Below are 24,885 nucleotides of genomic sequence, written 5' to 3'. Positions count from 1 at the left end.
TCAACTCCTGTTAGGTCAAACCAAACAAATTACAGGTCTATAGTCTATAACAGGAATATGTCAGCTGATCATAGTATTACTGCATTGCGATAACATTGCCAATTCTTGTATACCACTGCCATAGCTGAGCATGCATATTTATGTGTCCCTCTTGTCAGCAATGCTTGGTTCTGGATGCTGAAGTTCCACTCAACAATGGACAATCACTTTTTCATTTGCTTTTGTCATTGTAATGCCAGAACACAAATGATGATATGATACAATGGCAATAATCCCTGCTGCAGGCTGGTACACTTTTTATTGAGGTACAATACACTTCATATAGTGCTTGCCTTGCTGCTTTTGCTTTATGTTGAATATTTTATCAAAATTGTATATATATCCAACTGTGGCGAGGTCAATACATCCCTTATTTCATACCTTGTTGACTTCAACATTTAGTTTCTTCACCTCTGTGGTTTCAATTCGTCTTATTTCATCAATTTTCTTTGCAAGTTCCATGTTCAGATCAGTGCATTCCCTCTGCAAATCATCAATTCTGAAAAATAAATATAAAAACAAAATCAAAATTTTGATCCTTTTTTGCAGTTGTACTCACAGTTATTTCTCTAAGGGGAACCTTCAGACACTGAACACAAAAATTAGCTATTGGCTATCATATAAATTTGGCTAATTAAATTGATTCATTCTGTGTCAAACTGCCAGGTACATTCTATGATTATGAAAAATATGTGACCTGGTATTTTGCCTTAAAAACATGAGATTAACAAAGCCCAGAAAAACCACATACGGCAAAAGGCATTTTTACAATTATGGATTCCACATGGATGCAAATCAACAAGAATTTTACATCATTTTATCTTACTTACAGTACTCACACTTGGGACAGATGTGTGCATTAACCCTTTGAACCCGGCTCAGACAGAAATGTCCGATGATGTCATAGAGTACCAGGGGGTCAGGGTGCAAAGGGTTAATACAGACATGGCAAATACAACATACAACAAAAGCAATTTCTTTATGCATGTTAATGACTCACTTGATTTGTAATTTGCTATTTTCTTCTTGTAATCTTTGCTCATTCTTGCTGAGGACTCTGATGTTAGTGTCTGCATCTGATAGCTGTTTTCTGAGTTGGTCAATTTCAATGTCTCTGTCTTGCTGTTTGCCTTGTTCCAATGCCCTGCAAGTTAAACACAAACATTTGAACACCACCAAAGTTTTCATATTGACAACCTATGCAGCTCTCATCAAGTGTATGGGATTGAAAGAGTAAAAGTCATGCGCCAACAGAACATTAGGGGAAGACTGCATTAACTTGCATGGTACCTGAAACCCGAGTCCTTGCCTGACCAACTCGGCTGACAAACAGAAGACTTTTAATCCCCCAAGGTGTGAATGTTCCATTGTTATGTTTATCTAATCCAGCTGGTGCCATTGTAGGAAAGGCAGGTCTGTGAAATTGATCCTCTAGGGAAGTAGGGTATTCCTAAGTTAATGGAGCTTTCCCGTAATGAGAGAAAGGTAAAGTGTTATGGATTATTAGTAGTAATACAAATATACAAACTAAAACATAGGGCCAAAGTCCCTGAAGCTACTATAGACATGGATACAAAATTAAGTATTTCCTGACTGTATGAAATTATCTCACTTAGGTCATCCTAGGGACTTGTAAACCAAATATTAAAGCTGTCAGACCAGCGGTTTTGAAAGAACAAGCAACTCAACAGTTGACAGAGCTCTGCTGTGTTATGTAGAGAATAACCTTTTGTGACACATGTATTGATGAAGAAGGTGGATATCTTTGATGAGTTCTGCTGAATAAGTTGAGACGGTACATACTCAGAGAAAGCACACTGAAGAGACAAATGTTTGAAACTTAAGAAGTTCAAGGTCATCAAAAGCATTGTAAGGAATCATGTAACACTTTCATTGCACTGTTTACACAGATTGCATAATTGCTATAAATAGCACATGAGGAATCTTACAGCCCAGCTTTACCATAAAAACCCTATCACTTTGACCACTCTTTTAATTGACCACTCTATTTTTTCCTCAAAAAGTAATTTTATTTTATCCTTACCAAGTCAACCATAAATGGAAATTAGAACTTTCTCTATCTCTATCTCTATTGACTATTTTGAGCAATTTCTTTTAGATAACATACAGGGCACAATACATGACAGTTCAGAATATGTCAAGGTTGGGATTCAGGAAAGTTGCCTTTACATGTTTTAATCCTCCAAGATGGTAAGCATTTCACTATGAACTGTCAAAAAAGAATGAACTTTCTGATAATTCTACACTAAAACTATTTTGGCTTTGATGATTTCCTAATTAATTCAATTATTTCAAATCATATTAATTATTTTTTTCTGGGTGAATTGATAGGGTTTATACAGTACAAGAATTACATACAATGTAAGTCAAATTTTGACCAAAAATGACAAAAAAATTCCTTAAAAATACACATTTGCATATTTCATCACAATTTGAACAAATCTAAGTTGGGTTACCCCTAGGGACCTGTATACCAAATAACAAAGTTGTCTGACCAGCGGTTATGAAGAAGATTTTTTACCAAAAACACCTTTTTTGGCATTGATTTGCCTATTTTCAACAATATCAAAAAATTAAAAAAAATAGTTTCTCAAAATCATATTTTTCATCTACACAACAAATATCAAATCAGTATTTACTTCGGTTCTCAAGATATTTGAGTGGACGGACGCCTCACAAACGGACATACATACATACATACATACATACATACAGACTGACGCCGGACGGATACCCATCCCAATAGCTTCTATAGACTATAGTCTATAGTAGCTAAAAATGATACTGAGAATCATATGCAGGGAATATTAATCACCTTACGGAAAAGCAGCATATTGAATAATTCATATAAATATGCCTGTTCAGATATGATGTAGGGTGCAGTATCCTTTCTACAGCCATTTCATCTACAGAACAACCTTTCAAACTTCACATTTTCAGTATTGATAGTTATTTAGCAAGCGACTGAAAAATTTGACAGAAAGTCAGATTGAACTTGTATGACAAATTGGAACACAGCATCGAGGGATCAGACTTGGACATTCTATTCAAGATAAAATGCTTGGTGAACACTTAAGAAATTACAGCATATATGGTTGAAATTTTTTGACAACATAAAAAAGCATTATCTAATTGATTTGTGTGAGCACAATCTAAGAGACTACCAGTTTCTTAATTATACAAACATACTCCCTGCCATATTACATATGGGATGGCAGCATAGTAAGTTAAAGTATCTTGATGAAAATGATAGAGTGTTTTCTTTTCCTCATCATTATCACTAAATTAGCACATTATCTGAAATTGTCATTTTACCTTATCATATTGTCTTTGATGCGAATTCTTTCTTCAAAATGTGATAGATCTTTGCCATGCTGTCTCTGTTCTTGGTCTGCAATCTTCAAAAGATCATCTCTTGACTGCAGTTCCAGTTGTATCTGTCCCAATTCATCTTCCAGTTTCTGATTATGAAATTAAATTGAAAGACTATTGCAGTTAAAATGAAGTAATACATGTAGATGCATGGACGGCTCAAGAATCACAATGGTAAATACAAAGTGATGGAATAACAAATTTGTCATTTGATGTACCTGATTTACATATCTGTCGTATCACCATTTCCTAGTCTAAGATGCAGACATCTTTTGCTAGAGTTACAAGATTAACCCTTTGAACGCTGTAATTTTCTCCTGCCAAAATTTTCGTGCAAAATTTTACCCATTTTCATGAATTTTTCTGTAATTTTTTGATAATTTTGGACCAAATGGATATCATATTTCATTGGCTATAGTTTTTTCTCAAAATTTTCACAAAAATATGAGAAAAATTGACTTGGGTTTATTTTATAAAGGGGACGAAAAGAGACTTTGGCGCTCAAAGGGTTAATTCTGCAAAATATGGCTGTACTTTCTGGCTTGAAGAGATAGTTTTGCTGGTGGAAAGCACTATCCCTGAAGCTTTGGAAAGCCAAGTTCACCCTTTTTTACTTTCCTTTGAATGTGTTTGACTGTGTAATAAACATTCAGTGTATCAATTTGCTGATGTGTATGAACGGTATCTGAGCTTACAACTTATGAACTGTGAAGGGATTTATGTTCAAAACTGACAATTGTGAGGTGGGGATTCGGTCTGGCAGTTTGGCCATGGACTTATTTGCTGGCAGTGATGTTTTATGGGTTGCATGTTTTAGTTTTGTGTGTATCAGTACCAATAGTGTATTAATCTGTTTTTAGGTTTGCAAACTTCTCCAGCAATCTTAATTAATGATGGAATTTTAAAGTGGGCAATTCACCACATTTTCTCCTTTACACACATATCTGAAAAGGCCAGTAACCGTAACTTTTGATTTTCTCAGTATCTATATTTTGAATATCAATTACAAGTTCTTATTCTACTTCAAAAAGCTTGTTGAAACATCCACTACTTAACTTGTTAACATAATGTCTATACAGATAAAATGCATTGTTATTGTGTGCATTTTAATTCTCGTCTGGACCAGAATTTACTTGTCAACAATAACAATGCAGTCCGTATATGTACAGGCAAGTTGACAAGCTTAATTCTTTGCACCTAAACATGCTTTGGGGAGTAGAACTGGAAACAATGGTTGAACATTAACACTTTCACCGCGGGAGGGCGCATTCTGCGCCAACGGCCAGACTGCGGGAGGCGCGTAAACGCGCCAAGAACGTACACGTTTATATACATTTGATATACGTTGGCTTTGTCTGATCTACATCATGTTTGTTGACTATTTCCTCAAGCCTAGTGTAGCGTACGAGGTAGAGGTCAAACCTAAATGAGCATGCGCGCCAAATTTGTAAACAAATGCCGCTATACTCGGTCATTTCTCCGCCGTAATTTGTAAGGATCGTGTGATCAGTTGTTATTTTTCTGTCAGGGGGTATCTAAAAATGGCGACGCGGGCACAGTTTAACACTGACTAAGCCCTTGAGCATGTTTTTCTAGACAGTGATAGTGGAATTGTCACAGATCGTGAAACTGAACTCGACGGAGATAGCGGAAGTCAAATTTCAAATAATAACTCTAATACCGAACTTGAATATGTTCCCGAACCAGTTGAGCAAAGACGGAGATTGCAAGCAAGACAGAAAGGTAGGCCAGCTGAGCATGCTGAGAGAAAAGTGCTACAAAGAGTCGATGACCGACGTCACAAATGTCGATGGGGTATCCTGTGGATGATGTACGACATCAATCTATCAGTGACAATTACACATCGGACTAGCTACAAGTATATAAGCATATACCCTATATAATATATATCTCTTTTGAATGTCAGATGATACCTGTTGTTCGAAGATGAACTTGTAATAAATATGCATATTTACCTCCTTTATGTTGAATATGTTTTAGAGTATGTGTTCCCCCTGCTTAATTTGAGTTAATATAATGTAAGTAGTAATTTTTTAAGTGTTACGCTGAAAAAAAATACATTTATATATTGAAATAACAAAAAATGCAACATTTTTTGAATTTTTTCTGTCAAATCCAATATGGCCGCCATTATCACGTGACCTTTGAGATGAGTCACGTGACATTTTGTTCATTTTTATGATGCTCTGTCATATTGCAATACTCACTGAAAAAATTGTCCCGAATACTCGTATAGTTACAAAGATACAACTCATGCATGTAAATCAATATTTATAAGGCCATATATCCGTAGAAAACTACGCACAGGAATGCACGTATAAAAATTAATTACGCAGTGAAAGTGTTAAGGTAATATGCATCTCGAAAGTGAAAGACTTAAACTTTTGCTCAAACTTTCCCCAGAGAAACTTTCAACCATTCTCTTACCAAAGCAAGAATAAATATCAGGGGTCACCATGCAAACTTTGGTACTAGAGAGACAAATAACTTGCGATTTCTCGATATTTGAAATCCAAAATGGCTGCCATCCCTGTGTTAACTCTATGGCAAAAAATAAAACTTTTGATTTTCGAAAAGCTAAGACCATGAAAACTTTTCTTTCGCCGAGAGTTTCAAAATGAGCCCCCACAAGAGGTAGGTCAGAAGAAAATTGATAAAATTTGAAGGCCCGAATTTCTGTCCCCAAGGTGCGTTCTACCTTAAAAACAAAAGTATAGTGAAAAAAATCATCAAAGTTAGACTTACTGGCCCTTTAACAATTTTACATAATGAATTACATAATGTACAGTTGAATAGAAGTGTTTGTCTCAAAACCATTTGAAACTATGACAATGATATCTTATGTTGTCATGGTTACCTTCCACACTTCAACAACAACGAAATTCTAAAAGTTACCATATATGCCTGTTCTAGCGACCAAATCTGGATCTTGACAAAAAATTACAGCACAATGCTATGTACTTCTTACACGTAAAGGTCGAACAAAGGGACAAATAGTGGCTTTCAGAACAAAGTACGTTTGTATTGTTGGTTGTACCTAGTAGTTGAATGCAGCTCATTCTGTTCTTAACCTTAATCATTATCCTAAAAAGACATGGTCTGTTTGTCAGCTTATACATTAATAGCATACAGTGGAGATGGTTACTAAATTGTCAATGATTTCAGGTGGTTTCTGAAATATTTTCTTACATCACCACTGTATGACAACAAGCTGTCATGAATTGTTATGAATGAGAAGACACTGCGAAAAATGTCATACAGTATCAAGTTTTTTGAAAGCTACTACCATATATACACTGAAAGGGAATGCACTAATCCACTAGGTCAATGGAATTGTATATGTATAGCATTTAAGGTAAAGGGTGACGAATTCGGACGCGCACACGCTTTAGAACGTTTCTGCGCAGATTTAACTCCAGCCTGCCGCAAATGGGTTATTTTGTAGCGCATGTATTTAACATCACCTGTCATTGTTGAAATTGCGCTTTTACCTAATTTTTTGACCCAGTGTCTCAGAAATACATGTGACCTATAACCTTGTCATATTTTGACCCCCTAGGAAGCTGGTTTTTATTCAATATGAGCAAAAAATTAACATTTCTCTCCCATTTATCTGGCGCAAATTACCCATTCACCTGGAGATATTGTAAAAAGTAGCGTGGTGACACCTTTTATTAAAAGTGTAAACTAAATGGTATTATGTCAGGAGTTTATTCACCAAGTTTGGTCAAAATGACACCATTCAAAGCGACAGGAAGAAAGTTCGAAAATTATGTAGTGATATAATTTTGATATCGTCATTTTGTAATCGATACTTATGTTAAAATTTCTTCACAAACATCATGAAAACTATACATTCGATAGATATGGATCTTGAGTCTTGGTATTTATTAAAATTAACTCATTTGCTAAGCATTTTATAATTGCTTTCTTTAGTTTAAGTGAATTATATCATTTTTATTTATTTCTAACGATGCCATTTTAACGTCCGTTTCCATGGAAACAAGCGTGGTGACCCCCATTTTTTATTTCATTTTTGCACTTGCACAACTTCCAAGAATATTTGTGCAAAGTTTCAAGAAAATGACACCACAACTTAATTTTGACGTAATTCGTAGTACTTCACCTTAATGGTTCGTATAACAAATATCAATAAATCCATTCTGACTCAGCAGTCCCAATTATAAGTATTATACCATACAAATGATATAATCTGGTCAACTGACGGTGCAAAATGACTAATTTGCCAACTCCACATTAAAACTTGAAGTCCAGTACTGAAGACTATGAGATTTACTGTGATGGTCACATGCATACACATACAGTGATGGTCACATGCATACACATAGTGTCACTAAGTCTTTGCCTTCTTGTGTACTGTCCCAATAAATATTTCCATAATACTCTTTGTGGTGAAGACAAGAACTTACTAAATTTTTCCTCTGAGCATTTTGTAAATCTTCAATGAGTCGGTTATGCTCCTCTGTAAGTTGTTTATTGCTTGTTAATGTTTCCTCTACCGATGTTTTCAACTTCTTCAACATTGATTCCTTGTGCTACAGAGAGAATGACAGGGAACATTTTTGACAGATCTTCCTACTTTGCTAATCACTGATGGACTTTTCCACCTATCTGTATCAAAACAACTGACAAGATGTTTGGTGAAGTGAAACAGTGTAAATGATAATTTGCACTAAACTGGAAAAAACAACTGGTTTCTAATAATTGTTAAGTTTCCATATTAAAAGATGCCCTAATGAGAAAACATTAGCATCATTTCATGGGATCACATCATATTGTGTTTCTTCTTGCAATAAAACAAGTATTGTTTCACTGTTATTTCATCTCGGGACTTAAAGTTTCATGTATAGAATTTTCACAAGGCAGTGCAGTGACCACTTTTCACACATACTGACACAAAGTACATTGTTAATGTTATTTCTCCTTTTGTTTGAATTCTGGTTACAAACAGCATCAACAGTCTTTCTGTTTGTGAAGACATCAGTATCCTATCTCATGTGCCTGGGCTTCTAGGACACTGAATGGAACCTAAACTGCCAATGGTTGCCACACAACAGATAGAAAACAGAAATCACACTGCTTACTAACTAACTGTAAAATAAACTGTACACTGTTTGTACTGCCTCATTTATTGTAGGGTGCTGCTGCACAGGCAGGAAGTACACATACTCTATGGCTTTGTCAATAAATTGTTCAGAACAGTTATCAGTGATTGTCAGTTGACTGGCTGGCCTTGGCTACACAACTCTGCATACCTCAACAGTTTCTTGAGCGCGGGCTAACTGTCCTTCCAGCTGTGATTGCTGTGTTCGAAAGTTGATCTCTGTCTTTTCAAGTAGTTGTCTCCTTTTACTAAGCTGCTCTTGGTAGCCTAATGCTTGTTGCTGTACATGTAGAGGAAAAAAAACACTCAGTAGAATTTGGAGACTGTCATAAAGGAATTTTGAATAATACCTGAAGACATTCTCTTTGTCAAAAATATAACAGTAAATGACAAACATTGCTGATACATTTCTGTGATTGATTTGTTTAAATTCCAAATCTTTTTTGATGAACCAGGGTTGATTTAACATTGTGGACACTGACACCAAATAAACTTGCATCAAGAATGATAAGGACCATACTCACTTGTAAAAGATCACATTTTTCAAGCACAGTTTTGTTTTGGGATTCTACAACTGATATCTGTTGTTGTAGTGACCTCTTCTGACTCTCACACTCTCCAAGTTTCAGTCTAAATTCCTGATTAGGAAAGATATAAACAAAAACATAGGGCCAAAGTCCCTGAAGCTACTATAGACACAGATACAAAATTAAGTACATTATATTTCCTGACTGAATGAAATTATCTAGCCTAGATTCCTTTTCCGTCCGCTTGACTCCGTACCTCCGTCCCCACTACCGTCTAGCCTCGTGAGCAGTATTTCGAGCTAGAGTTGTAAAAACTGCTCATTTGAATGTCAATGGTCACCAACTGAGACCATGATGTCACTAGCGTCCCTTTCAAAGTCAATCACTGAAAATGACCCTCTCATGATTGGCCTATGACTTGGTTGGGCAGAGCTAATTAATATGACGTCAAATATGTTAATTGTGTTGACACTGCAGCTCTGCCCAACCAAGTCATACGCCAATCATGAGAGGGTCATTTTCAGTGATTGACTTTGAAAGGGACGCTAGTGACATCATGGTCTCAGTTGGTGACCATTGACATTCAAATGAGCAGTTTTTACAACTCTAGCTCGAAATACTGCTCACGAAGCTAGACGGTAGTGGGGACGGAGGTACGGAGGCAAGCGGACGGAAAAGGAATCTAGGCTAGAAATTATCTCACTAAGGTCATCCTAGGGACCTGTAAACCAAATATTAAAGCTGTCTGACCAGCGGTTTTGAAAAACCAAGCAACCAACAGTTGACAGAGCTCTGCTGTGTTATGTAGAGAACAAGTCATCGTTGATGACACAGTCCCCACTTGTTAATGGGTACTTTGATTACAGGTCCTCTGAGAGGATAGAGTCCTCTTCATTAATTAGGTCTGTGATAAAAATACTTTGATACAGATGGTGCTCAATGGCCAAGAATGAGTTCCATGGTGATGAAAACATAAAACCAATGTAGGCCACTATCCTAAAGGTCATTAAATGAGTCAATTGGGAATTAGTTGACAGGATGTTGCAAAACATTTTTTCATACTAGCCTAACACTAATAGATTATCACTGGTACCATATTTCACAAAGTTTGATGCAGTATTTACAACACTATGAGATCAACATCTGTATCAAGTTTCATCAAATTTGACGCTGTATTTGTGGATATATCACTCTAATTAGGAAAGTTCATTACATAAGCAATTATAAATTAATTGAAATGACACTGATAAATGTCTTTTTCACTGTTAAAGCAATGCGAGCTTAATATCTGTGCAAAGTTTCATGAAATTTGATGCAGTATTTCTTGACATATCAGCCTAATTACGAAACTTCAATAATTGACATGATATTGCTACATGATGTGAAACAAATTGACGAGCATGTATGAAATAGGTCAATGTCCTTGTACCAACTTTGAATGATACTGGTGGAAATATGTCTGAGTTATGGCTCAGTACATGAGAAAATCGTAACAAAATCGCCGCCTCGCAGCGATATTTGATCTCACTGTTTAAAAAATCAACAGGTATATGTATGACATAAGTCAATGTCCATGTACAAACATTGAATAAAATCAGTTGAGACTTGCCAGAGTTATGGCTATCGACATGAAAAAAACATAGGGCCAATGACGCTGTACCTTCTCTAATATGTGGCCAGGTCAGGTAATTGGTTGTTGGCATGGAGTTGTTGGTAAATAGTTGATGATGTAGGGGCATGAGGTGGGATATGGACCCAAAGAACCCAAAAGATGATTAAATACATCAATCAAAAAAATTCTAAGCTACAGTATAAACTGCCTAAAGATAGTTCAATGTGGAAAAAAGTTAAACAATTCAGAAATAAGAATTAACAGTCCAAAATAGTAATGACACACTTCCTTACTGACCTGAGTGCATGTGAAATACACAACCTGGCATCTATAAATTAAATGTATACCAAGTGATCATTTCCAGTCACTTTTACTGTTTTTAATGGATTTTCCAAAGAGTCCTGTGGAAATGATGAAAAACGCTTATCTGGTCTTGTGTTTGTATAACCTCATGGCTGATAATTGTCATAGTATGAAAAAAATTGAAAGTGAAGAAATTACTGTTTTTAATAGGCATATTTTCCTTGAAATACATGACCGTGTAAAGAATATATGCTAAAAGTGTTTAAGAGTAAATTTCTTTTCAAAAAATAATTTAATTTGTGACCAAAGGATTTTTATTCTTTGAGTTTACAAATTCAAACATTGCAATTTGTTCAATCATCTTGTGCAGTGCAAAATTTATAAAATGACTCTGAAAAACAAAAAAAAATTGGCAGAATTACAGTCTTTGTGATGTAAAATTATGGGTTGACATCACGATAACTGTTAATCTGTTTGAAGTACTAATATACTATAATTTAAAAAAGAAAAATTCATGCAGAAACGGTAAAATATATTGTCAGCAATGTAGTGTTAATTTTGACTTTACATCAAAATATGCCTTTGCTGGATACCAAATATAAAAGGGCGAAATATCAGCCATGTTCAGCAAAATCCACACAACAGCATTGATCCTTTTCTAATTTGATTTGATTTGCTTATGTTATCCTTGTATGACAGTCAGTACAATATGGAACTTGAACACAACACAGTGAATAAGTATGCTGTAAATGAAATGGTGTGGCTGCATCCACATGCAGCAATAGGAGTGCCTTTGTCTCTCACCCCTCATTTCCAACCTGTCCTATCCCTGAAAAAATAGTTTGGTCTTATATTTATAATGTTAATAATTTCTGTATTTGTTAAAATGTGCGCATCTCAAAAACTTTTGATCATAAACATTTCATTGTTTTTTATAGCTGACCAATCAGTTAACCTGTTTATTTGAATATTTGCGCATTTTTCCTCAGTATTTGACATTTTCTGAATACCTTCTTATTCAGTTTGTCATTTTCTAAAAGTTTAAATGCTCCATTGTGTGGTCAAGCTTTCCACAAGCATCAAATGTGGTAGGAGGGTCTGCCTCTAGAGGGCGGGCATCATGAACACTCCTGTGTTTGTTGGTTAATTCCTCCACGTAAACTTCTGATTGTACTATAAACATTAAACATGGCCGACGTCCGATTTTCCTGTCTAAAACTTTCACTCATTTTCGTTCATATGACTCTGAAACTCCAGGAAACGATTGGGAAGAAAGGGTTATCTTGAAATATTGAGGTACTCGCCGATATTTTGCAAAATTAAATGAGAAAAAATGCAAGGAAAATACCGACAGGCTTACACAATGACAGTTTTCAGAATCGGAGGCATATGATCATCTCTGCAGATTATGCAACAGGCCCAGATCACGTGAGGCCATGAGGGGATATCCACGCAACTCAGTACCAAACACTAGCGCTCACAGAGTGAGCAAACACAAAGTGAGTACCCCTAACGTCAGCTCAGTAGTCTGTAATAGATTGTAGTCAACTAAGAAACCTTGGAGAAAGGCTTAACACTGTGGCTATGCCGCCAAGTCCCTTTTGATTTTTGTCATAGCTCAAAATCGTTCTCCCACACCTCAACCTGAACCATGAACACCCCCACCAGTTTATGATATGACCCATCACGATGGCATGACGTCAACGGATCTTGACAGACGGAAGTCTTGACAGACGGAAGTTCTTGACAGCAGCATATTGGTTTTCAACTCTAATACCTTCTCTGTCTATAAATAGACACGAGAAGGTAAAAAACCATAACAAAATTGCCACCATGTGGCCATATCGGACCATATCAAGAAACAAATACACGTACATATGTATACTATAAGTCAATGTCCTTGTACCAACTTTGAATAAATTTGCTTGATACATGTCTGAGTTATGGTTCAGGACATGGAAAATCGTAAACAAATGGCCACATGGCGGCCATATTGGATCGTATCACAAAACAAATCAATGTGCATATGTATGACATAGGTCAATGTCCTTGTACCAACTTTAAATAAAATCGGTTCAAACATGTCTGAGTTATGGCGCTGTACACCAAAATGGTAATAAAATGGGCGCCTGGTGGCCATATTGGATCGTATCACAAAACAAATCAACATGCATATGTATGACATAGGTTAATGTCCTTGTACCAAGTTTGAATAAAATCGGTTGAGATATGCCTGAGTTATGGCTCTGTACATGAAAAAATCATAATAAAATGGCCGCCTGGCGGCCATATTGGATCGTATCAGTAAACAAATTGACATGCATCTGTATGACATATGAAGTAATCCTTGTACCAAGTTTGAATGAAATCGCTCAGGGCATCTCTGAGATATCTGCGTGAACAGACGGACGCACGCACCCAAGGACATGACCAAACCTATAAGTCCCCCCGGACGGTGTCCATGGGGACTAAATAACTTTTTGTGACACACGTATTGATGAAGAAGGTGGATATCTTTGATAGCTCATTTCAGGATGGCTTGACCAAAAATGGCAAAATAAGCTGCAAAAATACAAAATTGAAGATTTCTTAATAATTTCAATATATTACATTAAGATAAAGCCTAGGAACCTGTATATCAAAGCTATCAGATGAGTAACTTTTGAGAAACAAATATTTTGACCAAAAATGGCAAAAATTGACCCAAAAGTACAAAAATTGAAGATTTCATCAAATTTCAATATACCACACTAAGACAACCGCTAGGAACCCATATACCAAATATCAAAGGCATCAGACAAGTAGTTTTTGAGAAAGACATTTTTTGACCAAAAATGGCAAAAATTGCACCAAAAATACAAAATTGCAGATTTCATCATATATTCAATATATCATATTTAGTTCATCTGTAGGAACCTGTATACTAAATATCAAAGCTGTCAGACGAGCGGTTTTGATGAAATAAAGTTTTGACCAAAAATGACAAAAAAATTCCTTAAAATACACATTTGCATATTTCATCACAATTTGAACAAATCTAAGTCGGATTATCCCTAGGGACCTGTATACCAAATAACAAAGCTGTCTGACCAGCGGATATGAAGAAGACTTTTTTACCAAAAACGCCCTTTTTGGTGCTAATTTGCATATTTTCAACAATATCAAAAATTTTAAAAATTTGTTTCTCATAATCATATTTTTCATCTACACAACAAATATCAAATCAGTAAGTACTGCGGTTCTGAAGATATTTGAGTGAAAAGACGCCTCACAAATGGACATACATACATACATATAGACAGACTGATGACGGACGCCGCACGGATATCCATCCCAATAGCTTCTATAGACTATAGTCTATAATAACTAAAAACCAATATACCTTAAGCACTGTCCCTCTAACATGGCCAGTGACCAGTGAAAGATGTGCTAATATTACACTCAATTTTAAACCTGAAAATGTAAATACCGGTGTGTCCACTTCAGTAAAAATTTTTCTTAAACATCTTGATTAAGTAGTCTTGTCATTAAGTAATGGAAACAGGGCGTTTCTTGAAATTACAGGGTTCTCCACGGGGGGTTTTTGAGGGGCCCCTCTGTTTTTGGTGACCGCCCCTCTAGCTAATGTGCCGCCCCTGCAATTGGAAACGCCGCCCCTTTGTTTCTGATGGAAATGAAGCTCGTAGTTGTCAATTGTTAGCGAGCAACTTGCGTACTTGCCGTGATTAAAATGTACAGTACAAATGGTAGGTCGTTCACACTTCGTAATCTTGATGGTGACACTTGGTCGTGGCAAATGGAAATCGTTTCACACCTCTTTTTTTGAAGCGGAGTTTGTCAAAGTACCGATCTGATCAAAGACGTGTATCCAAAAAATCATTGCTTATGTCCTGTTCTGCTACGCGCACGCTGCAGCTATGGGGGACTCCGCAAAGTCTACAGTCGTGCAATTTCAAAGGATTTGAACTTCGAAGGTGTTAATATAGACGCAATTTGCTGGTGCACAACAAAGTTTTTCTACAGCGTACACGAAACTCTCACAGTGAACTGCTATGCATGATCAATCGAAAGTTATTACTGGGTCTCGCTTTGGCTCCAGCAGTCCGTACTAAATGGAATCTTCCAGTCTTTATAGCCAATCAGCAATCTTGTACTATACAGAAATATTTGTCTATGCTCATAATGCTAAGGCTTCGTTGCTGAGTGTACTTGCGCTATGAAATATACCTTTCTATTGGACAAAGGTACTTTCCCTATCAGCTGTACAGAGATGTCAAAATGGCGGCTGTTTCAATAGCTGCCGTCGCGGCTATCGATAGCGGTCCGATCCGTGCATATTGTTTAGCACTAGAAGTTCAGCTTATGCATGCAAAACTGTGAAATCGCGGAAGACTTGTCTTAATAACCATGCGTCGGGCGGGAGATATGGTTTCCGTGTTGGAAAGTTGTGCACAGCTCCATATACAACGTTTGCAATAGGAGTTCACCGGTACCACAATTCAACTCTTACTCGGTATTAGCTCCATGATACAGCGACCAGAATTGTATAAAGATGGTTTTAGCTTTACATTTAGCCCTTTCAATTACTGTTTCCAACTGTTTGCAAATCGGCCGACGATGGGATACATGCGTTTGTCTACCCATAGACGTCCATAGTCTGGTCTACCGTACGTCCACGCTCAGACTTTGGAGATCGGAAGGTTCATTCGCCTTTGATCATAAACAGTCAAGCGGAAGACTCATTTCCTTTAATGTTTCAAAGTGTTATTTGTTAAAACTATAATTACTTGAAACGGAGGGTCAGCAAGTTGAGAGAAAGCTATTACTTATGTCTTTGTTCAATTGTTAGAGAATACCGTGATTAAAAAAAAATAAAGACGATTGTTTTGAAGTAATTTGCAGTCCTCATTCATCCTGATAACAACAATCCCTGAATAATCTTACCAACATTGGTTCTGGTGGTGGGTCCCTTTTTACCTGATTTTTTCTGACAGAAAGGCAACTACTTTATTAACATGATTCCATCGATCTGGTCTTTAGTCTATGGATATGTCGAAGGCTGTTGCATGTTACTGATAACACTGTATGCTGCATTTTGAAGGTACTGGCAGTAATCTTTATCCTACTGCAGGTCATAGGTTAATTTATGCAAATTAATATGCAAATTATAATGCTAATTAGCCGCCCCTCTGACAAAAATTTCCGTGGAGAACCCTGAATTACAATGAAAATGATCTAAAACCACAATATTTCACAGCTTATTCTGTTTCTTTTTTCATTGTACACACTCATTTAAAACAGTATGTAAATGTACATGCATTGTTCAGTCAAATTGAATTCAACAATATCAGTCAATTATGTATACCAATGTAGTAAATATTTCCAGTCAGTCATTTCTTAAATGCCTGTATAGTCACAGACAGTAGACAAGAGACTCCAGTCTATTGTACAGTAAACCAATTATTGCTTACATTCAGTTTTTGATATGTACGCTGTAATTCAGAAGTGTTTCCATACAAATCCATGGACACTTTCTCTTTGTTTCTTTCTGCATGGAGTGCTTGCTTGTTGTGATGTTTCTCAAGTCTCTCGTAGTCTCGTCTCAAGCTGCTCAACTGAAAAGAGATACTTTTGAAATGTCAGAAAAGTCTGAGTAAAAGAAAGAATTTTATTGACTGCTGGTAAAATCAAAGAAATACTAAAATGGTAATCATATTGGCTAATCTTATTTTTGTAATGTTGTTTAGTTTATTTCAGTCTGGCATACACACTAAAAGATACTGAGGATTCTGTCCTGGTTTCAGTGAGCAGTGCCCTTCAGTATAAATATTATGTACATGTACACTATAGTGTAATTAGTGAAAATCAACATGGACACTATCATAATGAGACTATATTCTCCAATACATGTAGTTGACTAAGGTCAGTCACATAAATCTTAAATAAGTCTTACTCTGTTGTTAAAATTTGCAATAAACACAATTTTACCGAGAACACCGTTCTGTTCTTTCATGACTCTTCACTGTACAGCAAGCAAAACCTATTTACAATATTAAAGGGGAAGTTCATCAAGGATGATTTTTACATATGTGCTGGCTTTGTGGTCACTTACCATGGAAAAGCTATTTTCGCCATTTATAACTCGCCTGATTTTTTTACAAAAACCGATAGAAATAGTACAGGAAGTTGCCCATGTAATTTGAATCATGAGAAAAAGCGCCAAGCTTGGAGCTTGCAAAATGTGATATGGAAGGTCCCTTCCATATCACATGATGCACATGATGCTGGTCCCTTCCATATCACATCAGTGTTCGCGCTACCGCTCGCCAGACGGCAAAATGGCGAATTGATTCACTCATTGGCGACTCAGACGGTCAGAACAATAGCCAGACTGGCGACTCAAAATTTGTACGTTCGGTCGCTTTGTTCTACGATGTTGTGGTGCATTGCGGTATTTTGTTTACTTCTTGGGGAGTCTTTCGCCAGAGTACTACCTACGTACTCATCTAAGTATAAGCCTCGCCACTGTTTTCAGAGTATAATGGGTCATTAAAGTTGGTAAAATTACTTTTCAGATCAAAGAAACCAATGGGACATCGAAGTTCCCGTGATAGTATCGTGAGGAAAATGGCACGTATACCCAATACATGTACTTGTGCCCCTCCGAAATGTCCCCCGTTACCTAAATAGAATAGTCCCACTCTGGTGACGTCCACCATTGTTTGTTCACGTTCACGCTGTAGGTTTTCCCGGGGGGTTGTCATGGTCTAAACATGCAACTTCAGTTGTTTTCAGCGATCATCCTTTCATCTGTGAAGATCGAGCTTTTACCGGTGACCATTACAATTTTCACTGTTATAGTGTTGTTTCCATAAGACACGGACCGTTTGATCTTGGAAAGTAGAGTTGCTTTACGTGCAGCCAATGCACATGCACCAGTTCATGGTTCACACCATGATCTTGAACATGAATGGCAGCATACATGATGTCTTTGTTTCACGTTCATATTTTATTTCAAGTATGATTCAAGCTGAAATGTCACCAAAATGTCACTTTTATATCAAGGATTGTGTAAATCAGTTTGATTTGAAACAGCTTTGTAAAACACTGTGTTTACGTACGTAGCTCGGAAATTGTCACTGAGTTTTGCTCTCTTTTTGCCATGGACGTATAGTCAATGCCAATTGCCATGCCACGTTCATGAAGATCTTGAGGATGTTACTCTTTTCTGTATTTTTTTTGTACTTCACAATTTCTTTGGTCGATTTTTGAAAGTTCAAGTCATGGATGAGTTTTGGTACGAAGATTTCTTTTTTATTGAGTCTGTTAAAGCATCACTGAGGATACATATGATGATGAGAAAGTGGCGGACTTCTAAAATATTTGATTATCATTACTCTTTGTGTGTTTAATGATATGACCTTTGACCCTTTGAGATGAATATATGTGTGACCCTTGACCCCACCTCTCAAAAAAATTCTGACTACTTGTGTTCACACTGTATTAGCCAAAAAGGCTAATCAGCTTGAGTAGCCAGAGCAAACCCTGCACATGATGCAAGCTCCAAGCTTGGAGCTTTCTTCCCATAATTCAAATTACATGGGCAACTTCCTGTACCATTTTTATTGGTTTTTGTAAAAAATCGCGCGAGTTATAAATGGTGAAAATAGTTTTTCCTGGGTAAATGACCACAGAGCTACCACATATGTAAAATTCATCCTTGGTGAACTTCCCCTTTAAACAGTATCTTCAACTCCATTGATATTACATGATTATCTGAAACAATTTGGGTGATTGGAAGCATTTGAAAGGTCTACACTAAAGTGGTCTCTGTGGAAATTTTGCAACATAAAACCCGATCTTTTTTCCCGGTTGACAATGATACAATTTCCTGTACATACTAGTACACAATACACACACATACTACATGATAATGGTAAATACACTGTGGGGCACATACTAGAGTACCTGAGTTGTCAATTATCCTGGTACTTCATAAACACATATGTCAGATATTCAACATTTGTAAGTGTTTTTGACAGATGCAATCACAATTTGTACAATAAATAAATATATGAAAGGAAATTGCAATCTATGATTCAATTTTTGTTTCAAACAAGACAGTCTTCTGTCTTTCAACATTTCTCAACTCTTTGAGTTAATTTAGGAATTATTAGATTCTACACCAGTTCATGCAATGTGTAAAATTTCTTATGATTAAATGTAACTGTTTCTGTGACATATCAGTCAGGGCACAGAGAATCTTTCATGTGGACATGTACACTGACCTCACTACGAAGTCTTTTCACTTGATCTTCATACTGACTGGCCAGATCTTTCTTTGTTTTTTCCAACATGTCCACCTGATGTTGCATTCTACCCATCTGTAAGAAGACCACACAGTGATACATTGTGGAATAAAATGTGCAAACTTCACAAGTTTGTATGTCACTATAAGGTTAAGTTGGTTAAAACCAGTGAGCATCAACATTTCTTGTGTATTGCATTTGGACAAAAATTTGAACATTTGAAGGCCTCTGAAAATGTAGATACTGTAAACATGCTTTTTACTGACTTCAGCTGTAAGACTCCATACAAAGTAGGTGAAAATATATAGAGATTTTGGCGGAACGCTGCTCTTTACCGACACTTTTTTCTGGCAGATGGGGAAGTGACAGGAAGAAATTAATAGAAAGACTTCAACATTCCTAAATTTCTCAACTGCCACTTTTACGCAACATTCATTTTAAGATCTGTAGTTTTACACATTTAGGAAACATTGACTGTGCAAATACAAACAGGGTTAATGTCCTTCTACCAACTTTGAATAAAATCGGTTGAGATATGCCTGAGTTATGGCTCTCGACATGAAAAAAAAAAAATTGCCACCATGTAGCCATATTGGACCATATTGTGAAACAAATCGACGTACATATGTATAACATAAGTCAATGTCCTCGTACCAACTTTGAATAAATTCGCTTGATACATGTCTGAGTTATGGTTCCGGACATGGAAAAAATCGTAAAAAAATGGCCACTCAGCGGCGATATTGAATCGCATCACAAAACAAATCAATGTGCATATGTATGACATAAGTCAATGTCCTTGTACTAAGTTTGAATAAAACAGGTGAATAAAATCGGTTGAGACGTGCCTTAGTTTTAGCTGAGGACATGTAAAAATTGTAACAAAATGGCTGCCATGCAGCCATATTGGATCATATCATGAAAAAAATTGACGTACATATGTATGACATAGGTTAATGTCTTATACCAACTTTGAATAAAATCGGTTGAGATATGCCTGAGTTATGGCTCTGTACATTGTAACAAAATGGCCGCACGACAGCCATATTGGATTGTATCACAAAACAAATTGACGTGCATACAATGTATCTATGACCATATTGGATCATATCACAAAACAAATCGACGTGCATATGTATGACATAGGTCAATGTCCTTGTATCAACTTTGAATAAAATCGGTTGAGATATGCCTGAGTTATGGCTGTGTACATGAAAAAATTGTAACAAAATGGCCTTACGGCAGCCATATTGGATCGTATCACAAAACAAATTGATGTGCATACAATGTATCTATGACATATGAAGTAATTCTTGTACCAACTTTGAACAAGCGACCTAGCGGCCGATATAGCTCCGCTGTGTTTATGTAGAGAATAATATTTTTTGACACATGTTGATGAAGAAGGTGGAAATCTTTGATAAGCTCAATGCAGTGGCCAGAAAAGTGGCTAAAATAGCTGCAATACTTTGAACATATCAAATCGGTTCATCCCTAAGAACATGTCAACCAAAGCTATCTGAGGAGTAGTTTTTTGAGAATAAAATTTTCTGACCAAAAATGGCAACAATTGCCCCAAAAAATTGCAGATTTCATCATAATTTCAAAAGATCAAGTGGAAAAAATTGCCCCAAAAATACAAAATTGCAGATTTCATCATAATTTCAATAAGTATCATTTAGTTCATCTGTAGGAACCTGTTTACCAAATTTCAAACCTATCAGATGAGTAGTTACATTTTTTGACCAAAATTGGCAAAAATTGCCCCAAAAATACAAAATTACAGATTTCATCAGAAATTCAATATATATTACTTAGTTCATTTATAGAAACCTGTATACCAAATTTCAAAACTATAAGACCAGTTCATTTTGAGAAATACATTTTTTGACCAAAAATGACAAAAATTGCCTTAAAAATGCAAATTTGCATATTTCTGCACAATTTGAACAAATCTGAAAAAGATCATCCCTGGGGACCTATGTACCAAATATCAAAGCTATCTGACAGGTAGTTTTGAAGAAGAGGATTTTTAAAGATTTTTTTACCAGAAATGACAAAAATTGCCTTAAGGTGAAGGGCGACGAATTCGGACGCGCACACGCTTTAGAACGTTTCTGCGCAGATTTAACTCCAGCCTGCCGCAAATGGGTTATTTTGTAGCGTATGTATTTAACATCACCTGTCATTGTTGAAATTGCGCTTTTACCTAATTTTTTGACCAGTGTCTTAGAAACAGTGTTTCCCCTGGGTTCCAAAATCTTGTAGCAAATTTGGCTAGAAGCCCTAAAAAATTATTCGCCAAACCAGATATTCAATTAGCCAAGCCGATACCACTGATCACAAATGACGTCATTTCTTTCTCATTAATATGCAAAAATAAATATTTGTCTGCATTTTCCGTAAAAATGACGGAAATAAACCCTGTTAGTGCTACTATGGATACTAAAAGTAACACCAATTTATGGTTCAGATTACAAGGTGCCAACATCAGCCACGCATACAACATAAAATTTGTCCGAATTTCAAGCGACACTTGTCCAAAGTTGCATAGGCGTATGCAACTATATTCAGTAACAAACCTGAAATCACTATTGTGCGTTACTGTACAGTACATATCGCTGCAGACAACGGCACGAAACCTGGTTCAGCATACTAGTTTTATCAAACAAATCAGATATCCATTCTCGTAGCAGTTCGAAAGTAAAATACTATCAGACTTGAGAAATATGTGCATTTTTTTAGACTTCCAATACATTTGCTTTACGCTTGAAGTTTAGCAAGCGAAGCTCGGACAGTGCATAGTGTATCAATGGCGCTTGGGTAAGGGGTCATCATCAAAGACGTCAGTGTGTATTCACAGCCAGCTTGAATCATGCCATGAATCGCAGAAATCACGGATCATAAATCCAAATGTTCACCTCTACATGTATTATGTGAACAGAACCGTAAAATATCAAATATGTACCCTTTTGATATGGAGAAACATTTTTTTGTTTCACTGACGATCAAGTTAAATGCTCAAATATCGCGACAAGACTTTGCGTGTTTGCACGATGTGAATGCGGAACTAATAGGCCGACTCAGCAGACGAGCGAGCGCCTTCTCTGAAAGTCTGTATACGATGTCACGTCACAATACACCACGGTCCGTGATACACTGAAAGTTGTCGCGAATTTATATTTAAGGAAGCCAATTCACACAAGTTTCTAACGTCAGTAAAGGTATTTTCTTGTTGGCAGCAATACACCACGAACATTTTCACTATTCAGGAGTGCCTTACTCGCTCTACGTTCTAAAAAATGCCATGCGTATGCTTTTGACCATGCATGCCGGTACCTTCCTTTCCAGATTCACGGTCGACTTTCCTACACTGATCATAATCTTTCTTTCCATTTCATAGCTTTACTTGCGCTCAGAATGTGTGTTGTAGGGGTGGTTCCCCCCATATTGGTGGAGCAGCCAAAGTCAAAAAAGAAAGTTTGCCGTGTTTGCTTAGTTTCACCGTCACTACGATCATGGAAGTAGCTCTATGGAGGTAGCAGAGCTACCTCCATGCTACGATCCTTCAGTGTTGACGATGACATGGCTGTCACTGCACGGAGTTATCTGTCGGCACACATTGCGCGTAGTCAAACCCAAAACTTCACAACATTTTAGTCAACTAGTCATGATATACATGTGGTACTATTGATGTGTGAGTTATTTCCTAACAATTTTATTCATACTGTATGTGTTACAAATAGGATCTCCTGACGCATAAGGTCGGGCATGGACAGAGATAAAGCATGACTGCACGACATGTGCGCGCGGACAGACAAAGTGATGACGTCATAGAGCAATTTTCGATTCGCAAGTTTGGCTAACTTTTGCCCATATCTTCTCACCAAACGCTACTTTTTTCTCGCATTTGCGATTTGGCGAGCGGGCAGCGGAAACACTGAGAAATACATGTGACTTATAACCTTGTCATATTTTGACCCCCTAGGAAGCTGTTTTTTTTAAAAAAATTAACATTTTAAAAATTAAAAAATTAACATTTCTCTCCCATTTATATGGCGCAAATTACCCATCCACCTAGAGATATTGTAAAAAGTAACGTGGTGACACCCTTTTATTAAAAGTCTAAACTAAATGGTATTATGTCAGGAGTTTATTCGCCAAGTTTGGTCAAAATGTCACCATTCAAAGCGACAGGAAGAAAGTTCGAAAATTATGTAGTGATATAATTTCGATATCGTCATTTTGTAATCGATACTTATATTAAAATTTCTTTACAAACATCATGAAAACTATACATTCGATAGATATGGATCTTAAGTCTTGGATTTATTAAATTAACTCATTTGCTAAGCGTTTTATAATTGCTTTCTTTCGTTTAAGTGAATTATATCATTTTTATTTATTTCTAACGACGCCATTTTAACGTCCGTTTCCATGGAAACGAGCGTGGTGACCCCCATTTTTTATTTCATTTTGCACTTGCACAACTTCCAAGGATATTTGTGCAAAGTTTCAAGAAAATGACACCACAACTTAATTTTGACGTAATTCGTAGTACTTCACCTTAAAAATACAAACATGCAAATTTCACCATGATTTGAACAAATCTGACTCAAGTTACCCTAAGTAAACTGCATATCAAATTTCATAGCAATCAGACAGGCGGGTTTCAGAGAAGAAAATTTTTTTACCAAAAACACCAAAAATGCCCCAAAAATGCAAGATTTGAACAAACTGAAGTGAGGTCACCCTGAGTGAACTGCATATAAAATTTCAAAGCAATTAGACTTGTGGTTTCAGAGGAGAAGGCAATTGTTGACGGACGATGACGGACGATGACGGAAAATCAACCTATTTGATAAGCTCAGCGGAGCTGACAGCGGAGCTAATAAAATCGGTTGAAACATGTCTGAGTTATGGCTCTGTACATGAAAAAATCGTAATATAATGGCCACCTGGCGGCCATATTGGATCGTATCACGAAACAAATCGATGTGCGTATGTATGACACATGAAGTAATCCCTGTATCAACTCCGAATAAAATCGGTTGAGATATGCCTGAGTTATGGCTCTGTACATGAAAAAATCGTAACAAAATGGCCAGGCGGCCATATTGGATCGTATCACAAAACAAATTGACGTGCATATGTATGACATATGAAGTAATTCTTATACCAACTTTGAAAAATACCGCAATTATTCGGTGTCGCTCAAATTTGATCAGAATTGGTATATACCAGTATGGGTACCAAAGATCAACAATAGATATTGTTTCTATCTGTTCAGTGCAGGAAAATTCTACGCTGATGTTATGACAATGATTTCTACATAGTACAACCAGGAAAACACTAATAAATATTTAAGGTAGCGGTAAAGGCTATTTTTGCACCAATTCTTTTCTCAGAGTTAATGTCAAGTTTCAAGTGTTAGAATCAAGATATTTAGTTCAAATTTTCAGGATAACTCCCTTAGTTAATACTTTCTCCAAAGAATATAAAAATATATATTTGTAGCCATGATTTTGAAATATGACACCAATCATATTAAAATTT

General features: G+C 36.5%; 1 protein-coding gene across 2 annotated transcripts in view; it reads right to left on the bottom strand.

Moving 5' to 3' along the window:
- The window catches only part of LOC139118338 (centrosomal protein of 63 kDa-like), a 51,923-nt gene that overhangs the window by 23,125 nt on the left and 3,913 nt on the right, over positions 1 to 24,885 (bottom strand). The window contains exons 4-11 of one of the 2 annotated variants that reach the window (XM_070681601.1): positions 19,309 to 19,404; positions 16,492 to 16,635; positions 9,103 to 9,216; positions 8,730 to 8,858; positions 7,884 to 8,009; positions 3,376 to 3,521; positions 1,040 to 1,183; positions 421 to 538 (exon numbers count right to left, since the gene is read on the bottom strand). In XM_070681601.1, coding sequence (XP_070537702.1) covers positions 421 to 538; positions 1,040 to 1,183; positions 3,376 to 3,521; positions 7,884 to 8,009; positions 8,730 to 8,858; positions 9,103 to 9,216; positions 16,492 to 16,635; positions 19,309 to 19,404 — 1,017 coding nt within the window. The remainder of the gene's footprint in view (positions 1 to 420; positions 539 to 1,039; positions 1,184 to 3,375; positions 3,522 to 7,883; positions 8,010 to 8,729; positions 8,859 to 9,102; positions 9,217 to 16,491; positions 16,636 to 19,308; positions 19,405 to 24,885) is intronic. The other variant, XM_070681602.1, reaches the window with a different exon arrangement.

Source organism: Ptychodera flava, chromosome 19 (assembly GCF_041260155.1).
Source record: "Ptychodera flava strain L36383 chromosome 19, AS_Pfla_20210202, whole genome shotgun sequence".
NCBI classification, from domain to species: domain Eukaryota; kingdom Metazoa; phylum Hemichordata; class Enteropneusta; family Ptychoderidae; genus Ptychodera; species Ptychodera flava.
This window is presented reverse-complemented; position numbering and strand designations above follow the sequence as displayed.